This window comes from Alligator mississippiensis, chromosome 6, assembly GCF_030867095.1.
Source record: "Alligator mississippiensis isolate rAllMis1 chromosome 6, rAllMis1, whole genome shotgun sequence".
Lineage (NCBI taxonomy): Eukaryota > Metazoa > Chordata > Crocodylia > Alligatoridae > Alligator > Alligator mississippiensis.
This window is the reverse complement of record NC_081829.1, coordinates 90,838,325-90,864,148: the sequence shown is the minus strand read 5'-3', so window position 1 is coordinate 90,864,148 and position 25,824 is coordinate 90,838,325. Positions and strand designations below refer to the sequence as shown.

At 41.9% G+C, this 25,824-nt stretch overlaps 1 protein-coding gene across 3 annotated transcripts in view; it reads left to right on the top strand.

Moving 5' to 3' along the window:
* Nucleotides 1-25,824, top strand: part of ATRNL1 (attractin like 1) — a 1,033,288-nt gene that overhangs the window by 495,625 nt on the left and 511,839 nt on the right. For all 3 annotated transcript variants that reach the window (XM_019485923.2, XM_059730100.1, XM_059730101.1), the window contains exons 22-24: nt 2,221-2,315; nt 3,233-3,311; nt 4,560-4,717. In XM_019485923.2, the coding sequence (XP_019341468.1) occupies nt 2,221-2,315; nt 3,233-3,311; nt 4,560-4,717 (332 nt within the window). The remainder of the gene's footprint in view (nt 1-2,220; nt 2,316-3,232; nt 3,312-4,559; nt 4,718-25,824) is intronic.

Below are 25,824 nucleotides of genomic sequence, written 5' to 3'. Positions count from 1 at the left end.
TAAGATTGGTGAGGTGGCGATCCCGGGTGTTCTTTTCAGTACAGATGCGGTGGTATCTGAGGGCTCGGCTGTATATCACAGCTTTTTTGGTGTGTTTCGGGTGATTGCCCCTGCCCTGTACACTGGGTGGAGGCTGGGAAGCTTGTTCCTTGCTCAGCTTTGTAAGCCCAGAGCTGGGGCAGGAGGGTGGAACAGGTTGGAAAGCTTGTTCCCCACCCAGTTCCATGAGTGCAGAGCTGGGGGGCGGGAACAGGCTGAGGGGCTTGTTCCTTGGCCAGCTCTGTGAGTGCAGAGTTGAGCAGGGAACAAGCTCCCCACCCTGTTCTCAGTCCCGGAGCTGGGTGGGGAACAGGCTCCCTTGCCCCTGCCATCAAGGAGCTTCCAGTGCCACCTCCGTGACTGCGAGGCTGGTGTTGGGAGACACTTATTTCCTAGTGTTGGCTCTGCAAATGTGGGGCCAGTGCTGGTTGACTCTTATCTCCCAGTGCCAGCTCCATGCACCCCATGGTTGTGGAGCAGACACTGGGAGATGAGGGTTTCCCAGTACTGGCCCTGCAGTCATGGAGCCAGTGCTGGGAGATAAGTCTCCCAGCCCCCTGCTCTCCGATTGACATGGCAGAGCAGGGACTAGGAGATAACCATCTGCCAGCTACTGCTCCCTGATCATAGTCTCTGAGCATGAGGCTTGGCGCTCCCTGCTGCTGAGACAGGGGCACATAATCCCTGCCCAGGCTCCTGTAGGAGAGCCTGCCCCAGCAGCAGGCAAATCCTGGGGGCAAGAGCCATCTCCCATCCACTGGTGAATGCCTGACCGGGATCAGATTTTGCTCCCAGTCACGTGTCTACGTGAGCGCTACTGAACTGTTACTAATCTCTAGTAAATTTGCTACTTGCATTTGCAGGTAGCAAGTTTACTTGGGATTAAGGAAGTTTACTGCGTGGCAAGCATATGCACGTGTAGATGCGCATGCTTACTTCACAGTAAACTATGCTAATGTGAAGTTAAGCATCTCATATAGGCATGCCCTAGGAGCAGAAATAGGCCATTGACCAGAACAAAAATGCCTTTGCTGAGTCCGATTAAAGTTCTGCTTACTCGAACTCCACCTTCAAGCTGCTTAATAATTGATAGTTTTGAGATTATAAGAATATGTTGTATATAATGGTGAGGTGGCAATGGCTAGCAGAAAATTAGAGAGGGAGTAGTAGAGGACTTTACGTTGGTGAATAGTAGTTATTGATGTCTGAAAGTAGTATAAAATGGAACTGCTAGGCAGCTTCCACTCCCTTCCTTTATTTTAGAAGTCAAGAATACTGTTGATCAAATAAATAGGAGCGAGAAAATCATGACTTCACTGAAGTCAGTAGTCATTTTCACATTTGTTTCAGTGGGACCAAGCTTTCACTGTAGAACTGTAACCCATGATTTTCTGCAACAGATACACTAGTATGAAAATAAAAATAGTTAATTCCAGTATGATGCTTTATTATGAGTCATATCGTCGTGGTATCATAGTTGTGCACTGTATTCTGATACTGTAGATACTATTTTGTTTTTTTATTTTTCAGTATTGTATAGATAAATACCGTTAACTGCTATGTTACTCAGCTGTACATCATAGTAAAATACAAGCTATTAAAGTATCACAATACAACTAAAACTTTTTAATGCTTGTTAACAGAATACTGAAATAATTTTAGTACATAAAATAGTCCTTATAAGACACTTTGAAATAACTGATTAACTCAAGAGACATGATGATGAGGATGTTTTTATATTGGTATCAATACAATTCAATAAAAATAGCTGCTTACATTTTTATGCTGATTTTAATTTCTTAATTTAGGTTATGCTTGGTTTCATACCTGTTAACTACTCCAACACACTAGTGATGGGTACATAAACATCAAAATGCCAAATAAATACATACGTACACATACGTTTATACAAGTGAAACTAGGCTCACACATTTCCTGTTGCAAGAGATTTGTGTACAGCTGAATGATATTTTGTGGTGTGTGTTCTTGTCCGGTAATTGAGAAATTTTCAACAGAAGATAATTATGGCGCACAGATTTTACAGCAAAGGCTCCCTTTCTTAGGGTATTTGACGTTGTGATCTGTTTAAGGTGTTGTGGGGGAGGAGGGATGGTGTTTATTTTAAATATATCTGCATCTGGACTCTACTTGTATTTTGTTTAAATTCTGTTTTGCTTACAGACAGCCTTTTGATTGACTACCAGTTTACCTTCAGCTTATTACAAGAGGACGATCGCCACCACACTGCCATAAACTTCATAGCAAATCCTGAACAGGTGAGAGGATATAATTAAACAACCCCAGTATAAATTCCCAGAACAAAAGAGATGTTTTTGCTCATTGTATTTGATTATGAGTTTAGTTCTGTCAAAGTACCGATCAAGCATTAGAGCTAATCAGATCTGTTGAAATCATGGAAAACTTCTATTGACTCCAATAGAAGGCCACTTCTCCTCTTTCTTTAGCTTTGTGCAAAGATAAACAGATAGCTCCAAATTCATTCTACAGATGGCTGATATTGCACTTTTCTTAACCACTCCTATCAAGTGTTATATTTCTGCTGTCATTTTTCAGGCACAATCCAGGCAAACTAAAATAGGTTTATGTTATTTTCCTCCCTAATGAACTATAATTTTTAGTGACTTGCTGAGACATTCCCTGTTGCAAGACATTTGTATAAAATGGAATGATATTTTGTGGTGTGTGTTCTTGTGACCTCCTTGAGACATTTGCAGCAGAAGATAATTATGGTGTTATGGCACAAAGATTTTACAAGGAAGGCTGCTTTTTAAAAGATGTTTGATGTTTTGAGCTGTTTAAGGTGTTGTAGAAGCACCCACTTTGAAAACCAGCAAGACTCTGAACCTGTGGCCTTGGTTTAACTTGTCTGGCTGAGAGTGATTTAAAAGAACTGGTTAGACATAGTTGGGGTGGCTGTCTATTTGAAATTAAATTAAATAAAGGTTTGTTGTGCAACTGAGGGATCTGTGAGTGTTTGGTAGTTACAGTGTTAATAGTTGTGTCCTACCCCCATTCAAGTCACAGAGAGGTTTGCCATTGATTTCTGAATTTCACCCTAATCTTTACAGTCAACAATCAAGGAAGGAAAATTAAAAAGCTTCATGTCCATCAAAGGTACAGTAGGCTCGTTATAACTTACATTAGTTGTAATATATGTTTTCTCTCTGTCTAGTCGAACAAAAATTTGGATATATCAATTAATGCATCAAACAACTTTAACCTCAATATCACATGGTCTGTTGGCTCTACAGGTAGGGAAGCATTTTGTTATGATATATTTTTCCCCATATGATCTCAAGATCCTTTAAGGTTTTTTTTAACATGATTGTCTTTGTTACTAATTTGAATAATAAAACTTTATAAAATGTATTGTTTTTCTATTAGCATTATACCATTATTAATTATATTACTTAAAGCTCAGATAATAATTTGCAATCTGAACAAAGCTTCATTAACATGTTAACTTTCTCTCCTATTCAATTAAAATTACTTGGTAGGAAATGCTTGTACTCTATTTAAATTTTAAAAATGGCAGTGTTATGAAATGCTGTGATTTTAATTAAGATAAATTACTTCCTTAACTACTGGGGAGACTGAGATTTTAATTTCTTTGTTTCAGTGTTCAAGCTAAAAATTTAATTATTAACCTTAACATTGATATCAAATAATAAAATTCTTCTGTGTATGCTGATAAAAGGAGCTGCTTATCTCTTTTTCCCCAAACTTTAAACCCCATTACTCTTTTTGCTTTAATAAGGAAGAAGAAAAGGTTTATTTAGAAAGTTTTTATGAATTGGTTCTGTTGACTTTCTGAAAATATATCCAAGGAGAAGCAAAATGCTTACAAGTGAAACTGTACATTTTAATGAATAAAACCAGGCGTTTAAAGAAGCCCAAGAACTTCTGTATTTTGTTGCATCTATCTGTATTTTTGTGTGGTATTCAAAGCTTTATTTTAAAATACTTTTGCTAGCAAATTCTGTATTTTCCATTATCTTCTATTTACTTCACCAAGTCAGCAGTGCTATGATCAAACAGAATTGGTGAGAAGCCTGATGGTTTACAAGAAATGATATATGTTTATCTGGTGTATTATTCACATTTCTAAGAACATTTGAGACACGATAGCAATATTTTAAAATGTAGACAAATTCACTTTCCACACTTTAGTAACTTATGAATTTTTATTGAAATGGGATGTAAATTACTAGAGGAAACTATATTAGCTGTGTAGTTAACCAGGATACATTTGCTATAAAATTCCTATCCAAGTATATCTCCCCTTTATTTTATGATTCATTCATAATCTTCAGAAATTGCGGTAGGAGTTTGTGTGAATTTTCTGTGTAGGTGAAATATTACTTGTTTAATGTGTATAATATATAGAAAAGGTTGCTGAGTCACTGGCTCAAAAGTAAGGAAACACCAGTATTAAAGTTGCCTGTAGTAAACTACTTTGGTTCTTTTTATGATAATGTAATATTCATTTACATTTTTAGCTGGAACAATATCTGGAGAAGAAATTCCTGTTGTTTCTAAGGCTAACATCAAAGAATACCGAGATAGTTTTTCTTGTGAAAAATTCAACTTTCGAAGCAACCCAAACATCACATTCTATGTATATGTCAGCAATTTTTCATGGCCAATCAAAATACAGGTTAGTGTATATATTGACCAATTCAGTTTTCTAGTGATTTTGATTGGGTATCGTGAATGAATATTTTCATTGCTCCTGAGACTGTACAAATTATTCCGTACACTTATATTCTCCAGGGTTAGATGTGCTGTGTATGTATATTTTGTCTTTCTGCAAATAGGAATACTGCCAAGTGGCTAACCACTTAACAAGTAATTATTCCTGGTAATTTATACCTCATTAATTGCAGCCTTTTGTATTCAGGACAGTTTTGTTTACAAATGTTTATACAAAAAAGAACAAGATTTTAAAATCCAGTCTTATTTTATAAGGGAAATATTTGTGAAGAACAATATATATATAATGTTGTTGGTAGATTTCTGGAAAATCATTATTTTTTTCTTAGTTAAATGTTTAATGTCTATTCTATGCTAGAGTTCTACAGCTTGTATAGTAGACATGATAAAGTTTATTGGATTAGTATTCATTTTCTCTTTTTAGATCTAGGCTTAATGCTCTGACTTTCTTATGATATCAGCAGGAATTAATGAAACAGTTTCTTACAGGATTGGACTGTAAAGTTTGAGTTTCTACCATGGTTCATGTATTGCTGCTTAGTTTTGCTAAAAGTTTCAGGGAACTTTCTAGCTACCATTGATATGTCTCTGTTTGTGGGCATCTTTCTCCCATTACTCACTTCATGGAGGTTACTGAATGAAAGCCTTCCAGACAGCTTCATTAAAGCACTAATCTTTGCAAAATTAATTGTTAAAATCATAATATGGTTTTGAGCAAGCAATCCGAGTAGGGCCAAACTGCCCTGAAGCTCCATACTATGACAGCTGGAACAGGAACGTAAGTGTAGACATCCCACAGGCATTTCAAACTAGAGATATTGGGCTTATCAGGTGTATCCTCACTGACTGAGAAGTTCCCAATCACCTCAACTGAACCTTCATTCTAGATGCTGGATTAAAACAATCGTCTTCAAAGCATAAAGGAAAGTGATGTAGAAATATTTAATTTAGCTTGTATATTCTTTCAATTATTGGTTATGCTAAATGTCCCCTAACTGTACGTTAGCTATATTGTCTCTAAATTAACCCCTGCTCTTTAAAAGGTGTGTAGCGTTCAATATAGAGCTGTATCCCATAAATTCTTGCTTTGTCATGAGAGATGCTTTCTTTAAAATGTAATCTCTCTCTTTTTTTTTTAGCTTGGTTATTTTCTCATCTGCCAGACCCTCAAAGTAGGGATGAGTTTGTTTCAACTGGTACTGGGGACTGGATAATGTCTAACCTGTGCCCTGATGGTTAGAGTAGTGTGCTGTGAAGTTGGAGAGATGTTGGGTCAAACTCCTCCGGGCGAAAGGGCCTAGAATCTGGGTCTCCTACTTACTGAGCAATTACCTAACTGCTAGTCTATTGGGCTAAAACATGGGAAGGCCCTCTTTTTCCTCCTCGTTCTCCTTCAGTATATAGCAGCTGCTAGTCATGGGGTTTTGCCAGGCTACAATTTGTAAAATTAACACTCATCCAAGTATGTTCATAGGTAGCAGCTGCATACCTCCCTGGCCAAAACACATCCTAGCCTGCCTTGCTGGAGCTCACATGTTCAATAGCTATGTGGATATAAAATAGAAGAGAATCACTGCATGTAGAATAGGGCTGTGAACTGAGTATAAGTGCCAAAAATGGCACTAAGGCAGCTGGGTTTGAAAAAGGAAACTAGGATTGTCCCAAAAGGGCAGTCTCTTTGGATGATTGCTCAAACAAGAACACCTAGTTTTAGCAAATAGTTTATTGCACAGTGTCATCATGCACCTGTAGAGTATATACAGGTGACATGGTAAAGTCACAATACTGTATATTGCTTAGTATCATCATACGGTACCTCAAGATACTGTGAACATTGCTCTGGAGTACTAGAGCTAGAAACAACTTGTTCCACATTCTGAGCTCAGTTAGACAAGAAATAGTTAAGACCAATATATGCTAAATTTTATTGCAGATCTTACTCTTACTGTCTTTAATGTTTCTGAAAAGCTGCAGAAAGAACATGTTGTGCTTTTCACTGTCACTTTAGCTCTTTATGTAAGTCTTTTACCTGGATAAATTTTGACCTCTGATTCATGCTCAGAGCTCCAAGGAAACTCGCCAGTAGTTCCACATGCACTTCGAGGACAGATACAGGCCATAAAAAAAATTTAATGATAGATGTTTCATTATCAGGCAATGCAACTTAATTAAAGAAAAATCTAAGATTGGGAAATGCAAACTGTATTTCATAAGAAGCAAATTAGCTTTGAAACTGCACTAGGCATGCTTCTTTCTTATGCCTTTTACTTGCACTGTTTAATGCTTTATGCCATAAGAGAGTAGTCTAGGTTGTCAGGATCTTCCAGAAATGAAGGTTAGTTGCCTGGAACTATAGTTCTTTGAGAAGGGCTCTGAATATTAACACTTAGTGCAGTGATGCTTAAAAATTCACTCCCTTTTTTATCCCTCACCTCAGTGTTCCCAAATGTTCCAACTATGTCTATAAAAGGGAAGAACATTGCCATCTTCTGCTGCCACCACAAAGTCACATTTTATTAGGCCTATGACAAAGAGGGGGAGTGGGAAGGACACGTGACTATTCAGTCCATCATGAAGAACTAGTTTATGGGTAACATTTTTTCTTTTTCGAGTGTCCTCTGCATATGTCCACTGAGGGCATAGGGTACCTTGTTAACAGTAAGTTGGACTCAGTCCGTAATTAAATAAGGATGGAAGCGCTGAATGCATGTCTGCTCTGAATATGAGGGCAAATGTATAATGCTCTGTAGAAGTATGTACCAAAGTTCAAGATGTTTCAAAGATATGCCATTGGTGTAACCCCCCCACTCTAGTGGAAAGTGCTGTAATCCATTTAAGGAAAAGATCATTTGCTAAAGAAAAGCTCTAAAATACACTGTCTAATGCACCTTGAAGGTGGAACAAAATGAGACAAATGAAACGCAGAGGGAAAAAACCCTGAGGGGAGCAGGAAAATCAAGGTGGCGTAGAGAGCATCCCCATCTTGTATTCAGCTTTGTGCCCTCCTTGCTACACAAACCTCAGTGAGAATCTTAAGAGAGATCTTCATAAATAGATCAGCTGGGACTTCTCAAACATAGGGATTTCTGCGGGAGGACCTTCATCAGTCTGAAGTGCCTCCTCATTGTCTTTCTGATTGCTTAAGGTATTGCTCTGATGTATGCCCTTTCACCTTTCTCCGTGACTTATACAGCCCCAAGGAAATAAAACAGGATGCAGGATGGACCATTATTAGGTTTCTGGCATAAATCACAGAGCTGTGATACTTGGACCTTGTGAATCTCTCTGTATGATAACCCATTATCCTATTCATCGGTGTTTCACAGAATAGTCTTAATAATGTAGATCTTACACCTACACCTTGCACCCTGCTACCTGGACACCGACTAGATGACGTCTACAAAGAGATTATTTTGCTGAATGCAAGACGTCTCACTTTGTAGTTGGAAGCCTTTACCCAGACTGACATAGATGAAGAAACAGCAGTGTTTATTTAAGCTGGAAGTGCAGTGTAAACTGTTGTCTGCAGCAGACCCCATTCCAGCTCTACTAGTTATTTACTTTCTCTGAAGCAGTTTGGGATTCACTTCGTGTGATAAAACTGGTCCTAGCAGTGTTACCTGCAAATCAACCTCCCTAGAAGGATATACCATTCTCTTGCATGCTGTGATGCAAGTTCCTTACGGGACTCTTGATTCTTAACAGTGTCTGGAGTATGCCTGGGCAATCACTTGAATAGTTAGTTACTCCATAGCAGTGGTTCTCAACCTTTTGTGATTCAAGGTACCCCTCAAAAAATGCCAGATCTTAGTTTTCACTATTTTTTTTACTACAGAAAAATAATAGAGAAATTACTTTGTTACAAAACTCCAGAAAGCCCATGACAGGTTAGACTGTTTCTAAAGCTATGGATTTCTATTTGAAATCTCAGGGTTTATCTTGTGTATCATGTTTGCACACCAACCAGTGTTATCATTGAATGGCATGCCATGATACCCTTGACCGGCTCCCAAGATATTCCACAGTCCTGTGGCACCTTGATTGAGAATCGCTGCTCTGTAGTAATTATAGTTCTTTGAGGTGTGTTGTCCTCCATCCCCGATGACTGGAAACCTTACAAGCAGGAGATTTACAAAGGAACTTATTGGTAAAGGAATTCATCCTGGATTGCATGTGCCCTACCATGTATACACCTGGCTATAGAGAGCGAGGAGACTCCTAGGTTGCAAGTAGAGGGTAAGAACCTTGTTGAACTAATTTTAGGTGGCTACTGGAGCTCTTAACCCCTGGATTGTTGACACATTAGCACCTGAAACTAGTTTTAAGCCCACGTCAGGCAGCTTAAAATTATACCACTCCAGGGAAAGTTTATCTCCGATCCATATTACCCAGCTCGTGTTCCATTAATGTGTGGCTGCTCCCCATGGATGAGCCACCAAAGTTGCAATTCTCCAGCATCCCAGGATACAGTGTCTCCTTCCCCACCCTTCTGTTCTTTGTGGACAAACTTTCCACCCCCTGAGCTCTAGGGCTGTGCGAAGCTTCGGTCCCTGATTCTACTCAGCAGCGATTCGGCCTGATTCGGTGACTGAATCTCTGAATCCGAGTTGAATCAGAGGACCCTTTAATCTCTCTGAATCAAATTGGAACCCTCCGAATTGATTCGGAAAGATTTGGAAATTCTGACATAGAGACAGCTTTAAATGTTTTTTTCTGCATACCTCTGGGTAGCAGGGGCTCATGAATGCTGCAATGCTAGGGAGCATGGAGTGTCCCACAGAAACACGGGGGGCTCCCCAGTGCACTTTGCAACAGACCTGGAAGTGGACCAGAAGCACTTCGGCGACTGGTGTCTCCTGGGTCTGGGGGGGAGCACCCGGGGTGCCCCCCAGAGTGCTCCCCACCAGACCCAGAAGTAGACCGAAATTACTTCTGGGTTCGGTGCCAAGCATGTGGAGGGCCCCCCCGCACTCCTGCGGGACACTCCATGCACCCCAGCATTTCAGCATTCACAAGCCGTGCTGGTACCTCAAGGTATGTAGAAAAAACTTTTAAAGCTGTCTCTATGTCCGAATCACTGATTCTCCGAATTGGCACTGAATCTTCAGATTTGGACTTGGCCAAATCGAATCAGGGACAGTGATTCGAATCAATAAATCGAACCACTGTCCCTGATTCGAGTCAAATCCGAATCAAATAGGGTCCGCTTCACACACCTCTACTGAGCTCTACTGCCTAGGGTTCAGTTCTGACAACAAGCCAATTCCCCATCCTGGCCCTGGGGATCTATCCTGTTCAAACAGCCTGCAGAGCACGGGCCAGCAAGCCAGGTTGCAGGGTATGGATGAGTCCAGGAACGGAGTCTAGGGAGATAGACTGGGGCTTCCTTCCCAGGGCAGGAGCAGTAGCTCTCGCAACAGTGGCTTTTCTTACTGCTCTCACCTCCCAGCCACCTGGGAAGCACAACCAGCATCCTCCACACCCCAATGACAAATTCCCACTTCATTAAAACATGAGACCTTCTTTATTTTACTTCCTTTTTCTTTTTAACTTTTTTTTTTACTTCTTATTTTATCCTTCAGTGGCTGACTTCTTTCATTCTGCCACCCTTCCCCCACCCCCATTTCCTTACCACTTCCTATTTCATTACCCACCTGTATCCCATTAACTTTCTGCCTCCCAGCTTCATGTTCCCACCCTCCCTCCCTGACCAACCCGTGTTTCACACACACACACACTTTGGGCTGGTGAGCTTGTCCTGGTTCACCAGCCCTGTAGTGGCAACTCATAGCTGTAGCTCCTGGTCAGGCCCCTGCTCGCCAGCCCTCTAGGGGCAGGTCACAACTGTGCAGGTGGGGGACAGTCAAAGAAGGTTTTTAGCTTTGAGGTGTGACTGCTCCAAACTGAAGCTAGCACTAACTATGATCAACATTTGAGGAGCTCAAAGTACAGTGTGTAACAAGGCCCTAATGGATGCTGCTACTGCACAGAACTTGACCTCACACCCTTGGATTTGAGATGCACCAAGAGTGAAGTCTATGCACACTGCACATGGCAAAGGACTACAGGTATTAGAAGTTAAGTTTCTGCTTTGCTTTTTTTCCCTAAGCATCTTAAGCAACACACTATTTTCTTAAGCAACAGACTTGTTAAAGCAACTGTGGATGATGTGGAAAGAAAACATAGTTCACCAATAGTGGGATTCAAAGTCTTCAATGTTTATTGAAAGGCTGTAGTGCCAACTTCAGTGCTAAATGGAAGCTAGTGGTCCCTTTGGCACTAAATAATCATAGAGCCTGGGATATGGGTCCTAGTATAATAAGCTATTTCCCAATCTGTGTGTGAGTTATGAGAAAGGAAGCTATGGCAACCAAACTTGATTGTCCCAACACAGGAGTCATAAACACAATTCTGGATTATTTACCACTGAACTCTGAAAAGTTACAAATATGCATCTTATCCAGAAAAAATACTTAAGCAGAAGTCCATTTGTCCATTAAGGGTTCTCTCTCGGCAGCTTGTCCTTAGGGACAAGCAGCAAATGCACCAGCTTTTAATTAGCTACATTTTGCAACCTACTTGTTGTCCACCAGAATTATTTGTACTTCTCTGTAGCCATTGCGGTAGTGAATTAGGCCAGTCAACAGATCTTCAGTCAGCAGTCAGAGTTCCATCCAAAATGGATCCTGCACAAGTGCCAGAATTGTGATGGCAACCCCAAGTCTTAAGCAGTACGTGCGGCCATGCTTAGCACAATGCCAACGTGAGACACGTTGCACAGTGTCCTCGTGTGACCTCATACCAAATGACGAGGATTTGAAAATAAGCACATTGTTAATGCTTTAGAAATTGTATTGCTCAGTGTTTAGCCTAAAAGCGTCAGGTGAGTCTAGGTGCAGTCTGTTCAAATGCCAATTCTCGGGAAGAAAACAAAGTAAATGCTTTACCAAACAGCAGATCTTCCCACCAGCTATTGCAAACAATTGTGGAAATAAATAAAGGGGTCCCAAAGGTTTGGATTGTGATTGGCTGGAACATACTTCCTCAGCTGGCTAAGTACTTATGCTTAAAATGTAAGATCTGATCTGCTGTTATTGTTAGATACCTTTTCTCTGTGTGCAAATCTGTCTGAAAGGAACTGTCTGTGTAATTTTGAAAAAGTTCTCAGTTATTAATTCTTTTTGCAGAAAAACAGCCTTCTCATCCATTATGTGTTTCCACAACAGTATTTCATAGAGCAATTACTCTTGCAGTGAAGTTAGACAAGCTGTTAAAATGAAATCAGAAGGCCCCAATGTATTGTAAAGAATTATTCTGATCATTCAGAGGAAAGTTGCTGAAAGTTTTGCTTGTATAGTATTAGTTTCCCTTTTTTGTATCATTGCATATGAGGTAATCCTATGTTAGCTTCAGAGACAACAGAAAAGAATGAGTCATGCAAATTTGTTTTGTATTTTATTTGTATGCAATTAGAGAATCAGGTATGTTGTACAGTCTTAAGTGCACCACTTCATATCACAAATTTCTGTGGTGTTATGTTTAAAAGGAGAAATCTCTTGACTATACTGGTTCCTGTTTCAGAGCTCTGGAGATTTTATTTCCCATTTTTAATAGACTGAACCTTGCAACTCTAGAAGCAGCTTAATAAAAGTCAAGAAGCACATCTGTCCTCACAATAAAATTTACTCAGTGTAGCATATTTAATTATTTCAACATTCTTTGTTTTGGAGTTCGTTTTGAATATTTAACATTCCTGGCTGACACATACTGATGTACAAGCTCTGAGTAGAACTTATTGGTAACTGCCAGGGGGAGTTACAGCAATCTTTTGTTAATGAGGTAACACAAATTCGGTTACAGGAAAACATCAGCCTTTTTGTACTATAAGCTTTCACAGAATTTTGCAAAAGTCAATGGATGATTTTTCACTTGGAAAATGTACGTAGAGCTAAATATTCCTGCGACTGCTTAGAACCTCCTCTCACCAATTGGTGCCTATTTCGATTTAGTAATTGATTTATAGCTAGAGGTTCAATTTCTAAGTAACTTAATGGTTTTCAGAGACGATGTTTAGTAACTATGTGTGAAGACACTATAAATCTTGAAATACCAATTGGGTATTGATCATGTAGTTGTAGGGCACATTAGCTTCCTACAATTACGATGAGACTTCCTTGCAGTACATATAAAAATTTATCTTCAAATTAGGTTAGAACTGGAATGAAAACAAACAAAATCTCGGAAATTCAGGAATCAAGCTCACATTTAGATTCAATGCTGCAGGGAGCTGAACAGCTCTTTTGAGTTGGAAGATGCACTCCGATCCCACTGTAGCCACTGGTGGTTGAGGTGACGAGCAATTAGCAGAGGCTAGACCTTCACTGGGATAAATCTGTTGTAAAAAGGGGACTGGATGACATGGAATAAGGAATCGTTTCCAGGCCTTAAATGTAGCTTTCAGTATTGAGGAGAAACTCAATTGAAAGCCACTCAAATGAAGGGATGTTTTTTATTATTTGTTTCACAGGTACAATGTCCAGGAGTGTCTTAGACATTCCAAAAATGTATATATAAATTATGGTCCATGTCAGGGGGAACTACACTATATATTTAGATGTAGTATGAATGAGAATAAAACCGCAATGAAGTTTTGAGAAATGGAGTTAAAGAAATAACAGGGCTTACAATTATAGACCCCACACTGTTACATACAAATACAGGCCCCATGGCATACAAGAATCCTGATAACTGCACACAAGTGGTTTGGTGAACTCCTTGTTGGGGGGTTGATATACCAGGATAATTTAGTTTGTGTTTTGTGTAAAATAGTGCAGAAATCCAGATTATGTATTTTTTAAAGAACTGTTCATGTTATATATGATACAAAGCTTTATGGAAATACTAGCCAATTGCTTGTTAGGAATGACCGGGGTGGGGAGTATGTGGGGATGGAGTCCCATGCCCCCCCTTCCAGGCCCATTCCCCCTTTACCTCCTGCTGCTTGGGGTCCAGGCCCACTCCCCCCCCCCGTCGCGGCAGCAGTGGGAGGGGATGAGTGGGCCCTGGCCTGATGCAGGGGAGGACCGGGGCTGAGGGTGGGGAGAAGCTGGGCCGCCGTGGCAGGGGGAGCAGCAGGCCCAGGCTGACCTGGCAGCAGTGGGGGAATGGGAGGAGCGGGTTCAGAACTGACATGCGGGAGGGTGGTATGGGGAAGGAGGCATGCTCCTCCCGTCCTCCCACCACTGCTGCATCAGGCCTCACTGGCCGGACCCACTGCTACCCCCCTGATGTGGTGGGCCGGCTTCTCTCCGGTTCGCATTGGGCCCAGGCCCGCTCCTCCCCTCCCTCCATTGCTGCCACTGCTGCCGCAGTGCGCCCACTATTCCCCCCAACCCGCATTAGGCCCGCTCCTCTCCCCACCACTGCTGCCTCAGTCCTGCAGGCGGGGGGGGGGGAAGGAGCGGGTCGAGGCTACAGCCAGTGGCCTCGCCCCCCCCATGGCATTTTGACTCCACTCCTCCCGCCATGCCACTGCTGCCATCACTTGCAAGGAGTAAGAGGGGGTGAGGCCAGCTCTGGTGGCCTTGCCCCCCCACCTCCACTTCATCATTGCTGTCTGCAGGGAGATGTTGCCCCTCCCCATCCCCTGTATCCCTACCATCATGGTGGTGCTCCACCGCTGCCAGCTCCTGGTCGAATGCTTGTTTGCACTCTGATTAGCTGTTTGTCAGCTAATCAAAGCATGAATAATACGTTATGGACAGACCGACAGACTTTGGCTTTTATAATATTAGAATATTACAAAGATAATTTTTTTTTTCAGTTTTTTAATTCATAAGTGAATTATGTTCTGATGAAACACTTCATTAGTCCCTGCTAAAAGAACTCTGTCTCTAGATACACTACAATATTGCTACTCAACAAAGAGATGTCACATTTATACCAAGATAAACCATTTTATCCCAGGACAATGTGCAGTTGTTCATATGTCCATATCTGTTGTTCCAGGATAAAGCCTAAAAAGCTTTATGGGATAAGAAGTATTAACAGGTTATCCCAGGACATTGCAAAGTGCATCTCAATGGCCATCCCAAGATTGCATCATTGAATCAATTTCAGAAAAGCGGCAGTGCATTCAGCTGCTCACTAAACCTGATCAGAAGGTCAGTCGAATCCTGAGATATTTCTGTTTCAGGGCAAATGGAGGCACACCTTGAACAGGGACAAATGCCAAATTAGTTCCTAGCCTCCAATACTGGTATAAGGATTCTCTATGTGAATCTCCTTGCAGAATTGTGCACAGCAGTCAATTTTCCACCACGGTTCACATTATGCATCATTATTGAAAATATATATTTTATAAGTACTTTATTATAGACACATCTTTTTAATTGGAATTAATAGATTAGAAGAATATGATTAGATTAGTTAATGGAGATGAAAACTACTGTATAAATGATGAGGTTTTATCACAATCATAATGATGATTATCTTTTTATTTCTGGTAATTTTAATATAGTTAAAACCTGTAACTTAAAATTGGGAAAATATAATACTTCATAGTACTAGTAGCAATAATTTCTTTAATTTTAGGTACAATATCATGTGGCAATAATAGATTAAGAGACTGTGATCACATAAAACTTCCATGATGTGTACAAACCCAATATAACATTTTCAGAAATAATTTCGACTATGGCAGCAGATGAAACATGAGAAAATGCAGAAATGTTCTTAGAACTTGGAAGCATTTTCCAGCTGTTGTATTATGATTAGATGACACTTTTTATTTCTTCGACATATAATGATAAAGCTATTAAAATTTGTCTTGAAACAAATTGTGTTAGAGTATTAACAGGATTATACCAACTTCTACACTGTTCCAGTAAATTTATATTTCATTACTGCTGCTAGTACATTTCTTTCTTCCAGTCTCTCTTAAAAGTGGTTTAATATGGCTATCAAGAATATCAGTACATGGTAGAATAGTTGAGATAACTGTTATTTTGCAAGAAGCAGAAGTGCTGTTAATAGTTCAGCTGATGGTTTTAAAGGAACCAAAACACCTAATTAAGAGATAATTAGTCTTTAGTGATTCACAGTTTTAATCTGTGGATAATTTGAATGTGTGAGATAAGAACTCCTGTAACTGATATGCCAATTGTAAAGTTTTGTTGTTTTAAAAAAAAACCCAAATAGACTAATACACCATCCATTGGTAGTTGTATAACACAATAGAGATATGTAGATACAGTGTTTGCAAATAAAAATTATCTGTCTTTAATGTTTTTCAAGTAGATACTGAGATTTTTCCTCTGTAATTTCCATTTCCCTTATCTAATTAATTAGACAAATTTTAGTTACAACATTTGGAATTTAATAGATATTGCTCAAACAGCTTTCAGTTATTTAGGACTTATGATTAAATGTAGAAAAATAAACCAATTGCCTTTGTTCTGTGCCACCCAAAGGGGGAGATATAAGGGTTTGCCACCTTGTACCTGGGGAAAAAAATTATATACTAAAAATGAAACACCCACAATAACATGTTTTAATTTTATTTTAAAAAATAGTTTTGTCCCGATTTGTGTGCATTTGCACTGTGTTTATAGAGGTGATTGCATAATAGCTCAAAATGAAGTCTTACTGTTGTATATTGTAGGGGTTTGGGGGTATGGGTGAGTGTGTTTGGGGTTTGTGGGGGACTGTGATGGTGTGTGTGTGTGTGTGTGTGTGTGTGTGTGTGTGTGTGTGTGTGTGTGTGGATGTGGGGTGTGGGGCTAATGTGGATGTGAGTGGCTATGGAGTTTGTGGGAGTTGTGGGGTGTGTGGAGGGAGAGGGTGGCTGGAGCTGTGTGCGTAGTGGGGTATGTGCACGTAGTAGTGAGCGGGGCTCCCCCTAGAGGCATGCATCTGTGTGGGGAGGGTGTGGTGTGGGGTTTGTGTGGGAGGGTTTGTGGGTATGGTGGGTTGTGCATGGGACCCCCACGTGCACCCCTTTGAGCCAGTCAGCACCTGCCACCACCCCGTCCTGCCCCGCTTCGCCCCACCATAGCCCAGAGCCTGTGCGCCCTGTGGCATCTCACTACCACCAACAACAATGTGTAGCTCCTGCCCCACCCCATGCCTACTCCAGACTCACCCTGGCAGGATCAGAGCAGTTGGAACTTGTGGGCACAACCCCAGCCTGCCCTGAGTCTACTCACACCGCCCACCCATGACGCATCATTCTGCCTCCTGGGCACACAGCAGGGCTGGGACAGCTTCACAGCTGGACTGCCTTTCTAGTTACTAGTGGGGACCCATGTGCAAAGCATTGACCCAGCCCATCCTGCATGCCCTGCAGATTTTCCTGCCCAGGCTCAGCAGTGTCAGTGGTGCCATGGAACAGAAGCTGTTGCTCAGTGCAGGGGAAAAGTGTCCCCTCCCTGTTGCTGCTGCCAGGTGCCTACTGCTGCAGCTGCCCAGAGTGCATGCTGGGCTGCCCTGCATCTGCTGTGTGCTGCCATAGCTGCCCCACTGGACAGCCGGGGAGGCAGCAGTGATGTTGGTAGAGATGCAGGGCAGCCCAGCAAGAGCTCTGGGCAGCTGCAGCAGGGAGTGCCCGGCAGTGACGAGGGAGAGGGGCCGCTTTTCATCTGCACTGAGCAACAGCATCTGTCTTGCACCACTGTTGGTGCTGAGCCTGGGCAGGCAAGTCTGGAGCAGGCACGGGACGGGGTAGGGAGGCGCTGTGCATGCAGCTCCCTGCTAGGAATGCAGGGCTGGGGCCAGTAGCAACAATGACTGGAAGAAGCTACCTCCTAGGCTGACTAGAAAGGCAGTCCAGCTGTGGAACTACCCCAACCCCGTAGCATGTCTGGGGGGTGGCAAGATGCACCGTGGCTGGACAATGCCTGGTCCATGCGGGACTGAGGGACCTGCCACAGGCTGGACAAAGCCCCTCTGTGGGCCGGATCCAGCCTGCAGGCTGTATTTTGCCCACCCCTGGTCTATCAGCATGTTTAGTACTTGGGACCTTCACTTCTCCTCAACAAATGCCTTGATACAGTTAGAGCCGGCAAAAATGCAGGATTTCCAGTTTGTGGGGAACAATTATTTAAAAAAAATCTTACCAATTTTTAGGGGGCGGGGAAATCACCTTACAGACACCTACATATAGTGTTTCCTAAAGAAGGTATGCTCCTTGGTGTCCATAGCCTCTAAATAAAAATGACATTTTTGTTAACTGTAATAGCAGCTTTGAAACTGAATAGAATGTTATTTTCACTCTGCCATTACCTGGGTCCTCCCAGCTGACTCAAGAACGTGGAAGCCCTGGGGTCTTCAATCTGGAGTAGTCTTCATGGCAGGGCTATCTTAGGCTCCCAGGAAATTTAGCTCAATCTCAGAACTTCAAGGATCTAACTTCAGATCTAACTCTGCATCCGGGAGCCCAGAAACTGTGAAATCTATGGTCTTACTGCAGCTCTCAGGGGGTGTGCCTACACGTGCAATTAATGCACCTGAATTTACTGTGCAGCACATTCAGTTGCATTAAACTGCCCCTGGGCATGTGTCTAAATGTATGCCTGGATCAGGAGTAAATTGAGCCCAACAGGAGCATTTTAGTTCAGGGCTGCTCCTGCCCTGCTCTGTCTCCCTGCACCAGACAGACAGAGCTGCAGGATCTGGCCACAACTGCCTAGGTTCCAACCCCAGACTGGCAGGGGACATGGCGGGCAGCCTTGGGCTGGCAGGGGAGGTCCAGACACAGTCTTGTGTTGGCAGGGAGCTCTAGGGGTAGTCTTGGACTGGCAGGGGGCACAGAGGGCAACTTCAGGGGGCTCCAGGGGCAGCCTCGGGCTGACAGAGAGCTCAGAGAGGCCAGCCTCAGGATGTCACGGGGCACATGGGGGCAGTCTCAGGTTGGCAGGGGGCTCCAGGGGCAGCCTTGGGCTGGCAAGGGCCCCAGGGGTCAGAGACTGGGCCCAGGGGGTTGCAGGATTTGGCACATGCCCTCAGTGGTGGGGCATGGTACCCAGGGGGCAGGCAACAGCTAGCAGGGACCCCAGGGGTCAGGCCAGAGGTCCAGAAGCCACTGTTGGGCAGCTGGAAAAGCTGCAAACCATGTGGTGCAGCACCGAGTAGGAGGCTGCTCCCCTGCTGGTGCGGCTGACCAGGCACAAACTGCTCCCCACGTCAGTGTCTACACATGTGCTTAGGTGCATTAAAGCGCCACTGCTAGTACTTGTATCTGTCAGTACTAGCAAATGGTGCTTTAAATTAATCTAATGCGCAATAGTTGCCGTGCACGTGTAAAAGGTGGCACTTTACATTAGATTAGTCTAATACTCAGTAAAGTGTGCATGTAGATACACCCAGGATTGCCATGTTTCCTGCAAGCCCTTGAAACTCCCCCCCCCCCCCACCCCCAACCTGACTGCCCTGAAACTATGCAGCCTGAAAGCTATATCAAGCTTCACAGTCATAGGACAGCCTCACCATATGGGCCATGGCCTTGGGCACCTGTCCTAGGATTTCGGGACTTCAGGTTCCCCTCTGCCACATTTTGGAGCCTGGAAACCTTGGGAGTCTTTGTTAGTGTCTGCATATTATACCCCTGTGAGAGAGGCATTCTCAGCTATTCTTTGTGAAGTACGGGTACTAGACCAATCACATTGTACTAGTGCTCCCAATTTCTAGTTGCTCAAATACTTTTAAAATCTAGCTATAAACGTAATACCTACCTTTTATTTCTTTTCCACATAACTATTTGCTTTTACTGCCCCATGGTCATTGTGTTACATAGATTATAGACAGGGAAGGGTACGCTGTAATTGTATTGCCTGAACTCCTGCATAAAAGACTTCAAAGGCTTTCCTGAATTAAATCTTATTTGAGCTACAGTATATCATTTACAAAGAGGTACAGTATTAAAATATAGTCTTGATTTAAACCTTTCCTGTGGTGAGAGAATCCCCCACCACCCTAGGAAAATAGTCCCATTGGTAATTATCCTCTCTGTTAAATGTGTGTGCTGAATTTGTCTAACTTTAATGCCCATGTGTTGGACCTTATCTAAAAAGACTGCGACTGTTACGTTTTCCCCCTTCATTTAAGTATTGGTTACCCTGTGACTAAGTCATCACTCAGTCTTTTTCTTAATAAATGAAATAGATTTTGCTCCTTAGGTCTTTTATAAAGCATGTTTTCCAATCCTGTAGTCATTTCCCTGGGTCTCAAGTCTTTCAAACTTCTTCTCGAATTATAGAAACTCATCACACTGTTTAAACACTGGTCCCATCAGTGCCAAATGCACAAAGGGCAATATAATGTCTCTATTCCTGTCCAGTATTTCCCTGATTATATATCTGTTTATTCATTCATGGCTCACATTAGCTATTTTGGCTACAGAATCACAGTAGGAGTCCATGCTTAGCCTATTATCTACAATTATTCAACCCCAGTGTTTTTCAGTCATTACTTCTCAGGATATGGTCCCTTATCCTGTGGATATGGTTTACATTTTTGTCACAAGATATCTGGTTTTATATTTGGTTTTGCCACCAGCTTACCATGGTATCTGATTTGCTGTGTATGAAGTGACATATCCTGTACATTATTTAGCTGTCCCTTGATCTGAGTGTCGTGTGCAAACTTTATCAGGGAATGGTTTTATCCTTGCTTCCATAACACTGGACATATTAAATAGCATAGGGCCAAGACCTGATCTAAAATCTGCTTAGTGTTCTGCAAGACCCTACTAAAAATGCGTTGGCTTAATGATGACTCCATATTTACAATTACATTTTGTAAGTACGGACTTCAGGAAATGTATCAGTTAGCAAGATTTTAATCCTCTTAATGTGCAGTGTGTTGAATCTGTATCATTCTAGTTTCTTAGTCAAAATGTTGTGGTGACCAAAAGTACTATTTCAGTCCTGCTATGTATAAACAGGGAAATATCATGTTGAAGTAGAGGTAATATTAGCTCTGTATTGTGTGTACTTTAGGGTGAATGAGAGGAAAATGACCCATAAAATCATATATGGAAGAGAAGTGGTCCACCAGATGATATAAAACCATCATTTTGACTGACATACATGCTATGAGTTAATAAAATACATATATAGTGAAATGCATAAAAATCTATTTTGCTCTCCTGCATGTACTTTTGCTATTTACACTTCTTGAACTTTATTTATTTTTCGTGCTGCTGGCCCTTCATTTATTTTACATCTCCAGTACATTTTTAAGTAAAATACTTTTTCAGTACTTCAAGAGAAAGTTTAGTTTGCTAAGCATTTCATTCTGTTACTTCGGCTTGCTTCACAAGGTTCTGCCCTGTTGATTTTATAGTCTTGCAGTTTTTGCTTTTTCTTTATTGTGACAAGAAAATACACAAGGTTGACATTATGTTATAGATTGCAGTCTTGTTAAAATTGCCATATTAACTAGCAGTCCAGGTAGTGAGAAAACATTGAAGCTGTCAAATGTTCTCAAATAAGTTAAATAAAAACTGTGTCTCATAGCGCCTTCTTGCAGTCTTATATAATGTTTTCATTTAGGATAATTTATTTTCGATGTTGCCCACTTATATAGCAGTTTTTGTTGTCTATACCACAGAAATGACTAGTGTGTATTAGTAGGAAAGCATTTCCATTAATCACAGCCACCTGAATTATATTACAAGCTTTACAAGTTTCTTCAAAAAAACAATTATTGTAATCATAACATAGCACTGACTTTCATCTGATATATGTAGGCTCCATTTGGTCCTCCTCACACCATTGAAAACCAGCTCAGCTAAACAGAATTTTGTCCTTTCTTTTATGCATTGCCTTGGTTGGTGTCTTCAAGAAGATCCAACCTCTCAAAATTGATTCCCCAAATGAAATTGTTATATCTCCTTGACATACAACTAACTTATTCCAGATGTCCTGTAGTTCTTTCTGACTACTTAGATGTATGAGCAGCATGTTAAATCATTTGCAAAACTTTTGAGATTGGCCTGTTGTTATTTTTAGTTTGTGATTTTATTTATGTGTACGTATTTGTTTTTACCTATTCAAGTCACAGGTTCTTCAGATGCAAAAGAATACATGCACATATCTTTCATTTTTCTGTTTTTCACCTTCAAATTGGTTCCTTTTGTGCGTCTGGTCTTGAATCTTAAAAATAGAAATTTCAAGCTCTTCACGGAACATTTAACTAAATGTTAGATGACAGCAGATGGTAAAGATAGCTTTGAATCTTAGAGACATAAGTACATGTATATGTACACCTAAGTACATCCAAAATTTGACCTTTATGCTTAGCTGTTCCTTAATAGTGGTATTACCTCTCTAGAAAAAAAGCAGTACAAATTATTATGGAATAAGGAAAATGATGCATTTAATGCAAGTCTAGACAAAGTATGATTGGAAATTCTGATTTAGGCACAAAAAAGTAATAATACTCTGTCCATTATCATAGAATCATAGAATTAGGGTTGGAAAGGACCTCAGGAGGTCATCTAGTCCAAGCCCCTGCTCAAAGCAGGACCATCACTGACTAGATTCTCCCAGCCAGGGCTTTGTGTAGCCTGAGCTTAAAAAAACCCAACCTCCATGGTTGGGGACTCCACAACCTCTCTGGTTAACCTGTTCCAGTGCTTTACTGCCCTCCTAGTGAGAGAGGTGTCCCTAACCTAAGCTTCTCTTGCTGCAAGTTGAGACCATTGCTCCTTGTTCTGTCATCTGTCACCACTGACAACAGTCTAGCTCCATCCTCTTTGGAACCACAGTTCAGGTAGTAGAAGGCTGTTGTACAAGTAGAAGAAAGCTTCATCCACCTCATACTCCTAGTCTGGTCTGTAGCAGTCACCCACCACAATGTCACCCTGGTGGCTCTCCCTGCTGACCTTAAACTAAAGACTTTTAACAGGCCTATCTCCAGTTTCATACTGGAGCCCGAGGAAACTTCAGCTGTAACAGCTCCTTTTCTTCTTCTACCCTCCTTGTCTTCCTGAACAGTTTATACCCATCCACAACAGTGCTCCACTCACTAAGCTATCCCACCAACTCTGTTATTCCAGTCGCATCATAGTTCCTGGAATGTGCAAGGACTTCAAGTTCTTCCTGCCTGCTTTCCAGGCTCTGTGCATTCATGTGCAGACACCTGAGGTAGCTAGCTGGTTGCCCTACTTTCTCAGGAAGAATGAGGAAGCCTTCCTTGTTGCCCCTCCTGCTTGTATTTCTTGGAGGTCACCTGCTTCCCCACTCACCTCTTCACTTTGATCTCCATCTCCTGGTGAGCCTAGTTTAAAACCCTCCTTAGTAGGTTAGTGAGGCTTTCTGCAAAGATACTCTTTCCTCTTTTTGTCAGGTGGATCCCATCTCTTCCTAGCAATTCTTCTTGGAACAACACCTGTGGTTGAAGAAGCCAAAGTCCTGCTGGCAACATCATCTGTGCATTTGTGGGTGACTGATGCCTGCTGAGTCTGGGGGAGCACCCACAGAAGCCACTGTAAGCATTGGCAGCAGGGCCAGAGCTGGCGAGATGCTGCCCACAGCATCGGCGGTGGGGATGGCTCTGTCAGGGGGGGCACGTGCCCCCCTGTCCCCCCCATGCGTCACCTATGCATGCATTGATTCTATACATTGATCTGTAGAATTCATCTGCTCCTTGCCAGGGCCATCCCCTTGACCAGAGGGATGAAGGAGAATACCACCTGAGCCCATGTTCCTTTCACCCTTGCATCTAGAGTCCTGTAGTCACATTTGATCTGCTCTGGGTCACTCCTGGCAGTATCATTGGTGCCCATCTGGATGATCAGCACAGAATAGTAGCCAGAGGGCTGGATGAGTCTCAGTAATCCTTCCGTGACATCTTGGATCCAGGAGCTGGGCAAGCAGCAGACGTCCTGAGATGACAAGTCAGGCCGACTGATGGATGTCTCCATCCCTGCAGAAGGGATTCTCCAACCACCACCACCACTCATCACTTCTTCTTGGTGGCAGTGATCTTGATCATCCAAACTTTGGGGATGCCTGTCTTGGCCTTCTCCACCAACAGAACATGCTCCTTCTTCTCTGTTGCTAGGGCTCCATACCTGTTCTCCAGGCAAATTGCTGCAGGTAGATATGAAGACATCTGCTTGCTTTCAGAAGTTACAAGCTTCCAGAAGGTCACCACCAGGAGGCACCGTTCACACCGCAGGCACTCCCCCACCTGGCTGTCACTGAAGGAAACTGCAAGCTGCAATCTCTACAGCACAAAACCAGGACCTGGTGGTGAGCGATCCTACCTGGACAGACACAAGTGTAAGCCAAGGAAGAGCTGGCAGTGTCAGTGGCTCTGGCATTAAACAGAGATCTCTCCATTAAGTGTCATTACATCTGGATCCTAAACATTTTTCAAAAAGTAGAAAACTTTGTGAACTAATAAAAATGAAGTATCCTTGCTGGTCCTAGTCCTGCTACTTTTACTTAACATCTTGATATCAATTGAACTACTCACTTCTGTAAGATTTGCTGCACCCTACCCTTTAAAGTCATAGCAGGGCAGCTGTGCCAGAAACAGCATACAAAGCAATGCCAGACGGCACGATACTGATTGCAGTGGTCAGGTCAGCAGCCGCTGCAATGCCAGCTATTTTTGCACCCTTTCCATGAAGGCAGCGCCTGGCACTCCCACACTACTGACACCTTTAACAATTCAAACCATCCGTTTAAACCTTTTTTTTTTTTTACCTTCCAGTTGTTTTTCTTTAGCAATCAAAAAGCAGTGTGTGTATGTGTCTACAGATATTATGCACCTAGCAGTACCATAGGATGAAGCCCCTCTCAGTTGGAGAAGTAGGTGAAGATCAATGAACCCCATGACCCTTTCCGAAGTCTTATCAAGCTACCAGTTACAAAACAATTTACTAACTGCTGATGAAGTTTTTCAAAGACATTGATAAATCACGCTTGAGGGAAGCAGTAGTTTTGAAAAATGCCACAAGTAAAGTACGGTAAGTAATTTTGCTCCTATTGAGGAAAAAACTCACAATATTAAAGTGTGCCACAGGATCTTTGAACAGGACTGGTGAGGGGGCAGTAGTCTCTTCTTTGATGAAATTATTGACGAAATTACAGGTTCAGCACTATATTAAAATGCTGGCTACAATTTTAAAATAATACGGTGTATAAGTTTAATTTGTATTGTCAAAATGTGTTTGGCACAGTTGTTTGTGCTGTTTAAATCATGATAATTGATTTTATTGAAGGGAAGGAAATTCGGGTACATCATTCTGAGGTACTGTTGAGGTGTAAATGAAAGAATATGTTAGAGTCTCTGTTTAAACACCTGGCGTAAGGATGTTGCTTTATGTTGCTTACTGAGATAATCGTTTTAATATTTGGTTTCTTCTGCACTACCTGCCATATAATAAATATATTTGTGGAGTTTTAGTATAATTTGCATTTGTTTTCTCTTGATGGGATGGGTCACTGTACCTTTGCACCAGAACTATTTTGAGATAGAGGGATGTCAATAGTGACATTTCATGCATTATTTTGAAAGGGCAGGACAAGCCTTTTCGTTCTGATAAGATGCAAGTGTGCCACTTGGCTTGTTGCATCTGAAACTTGAGATAACTAGAATAGTGTTCAATGATTTGTGCAAGTAATGGAACTTTATATCAGTATATCTTCTGGTTTCCTATATGAATAAGTAACCAAAACATTATTGCCTCCATTTCTTACCTAAAGCGTGCAATATCAGGCAATAAAGTTGCAAACAGAAAGGTTTTCTGCCCCAGAAAAGTAAGATTATTAAATTGTCCAAAACTGTAATTGTTAAGGTATAAGCAAATACAGGCAGATTTATGCTACATAAATCTGCATGGGAGGGCAATAGTGTATTGAAGAATGGGCAAGAGGGGCATGAGCCCAAGGCATTGGAAGGTGCTGGACGAGTGCTTCGCCCTCCCATCCTCCATTTCCCCTACCCCCCAAGCTACATCATCCCTACACCAGCTGCAGTCCACCTCCAGCAGCATGAAGGGCACAGAAGCATCAGTGGTGCATGTTGTGGGTGCGGCAG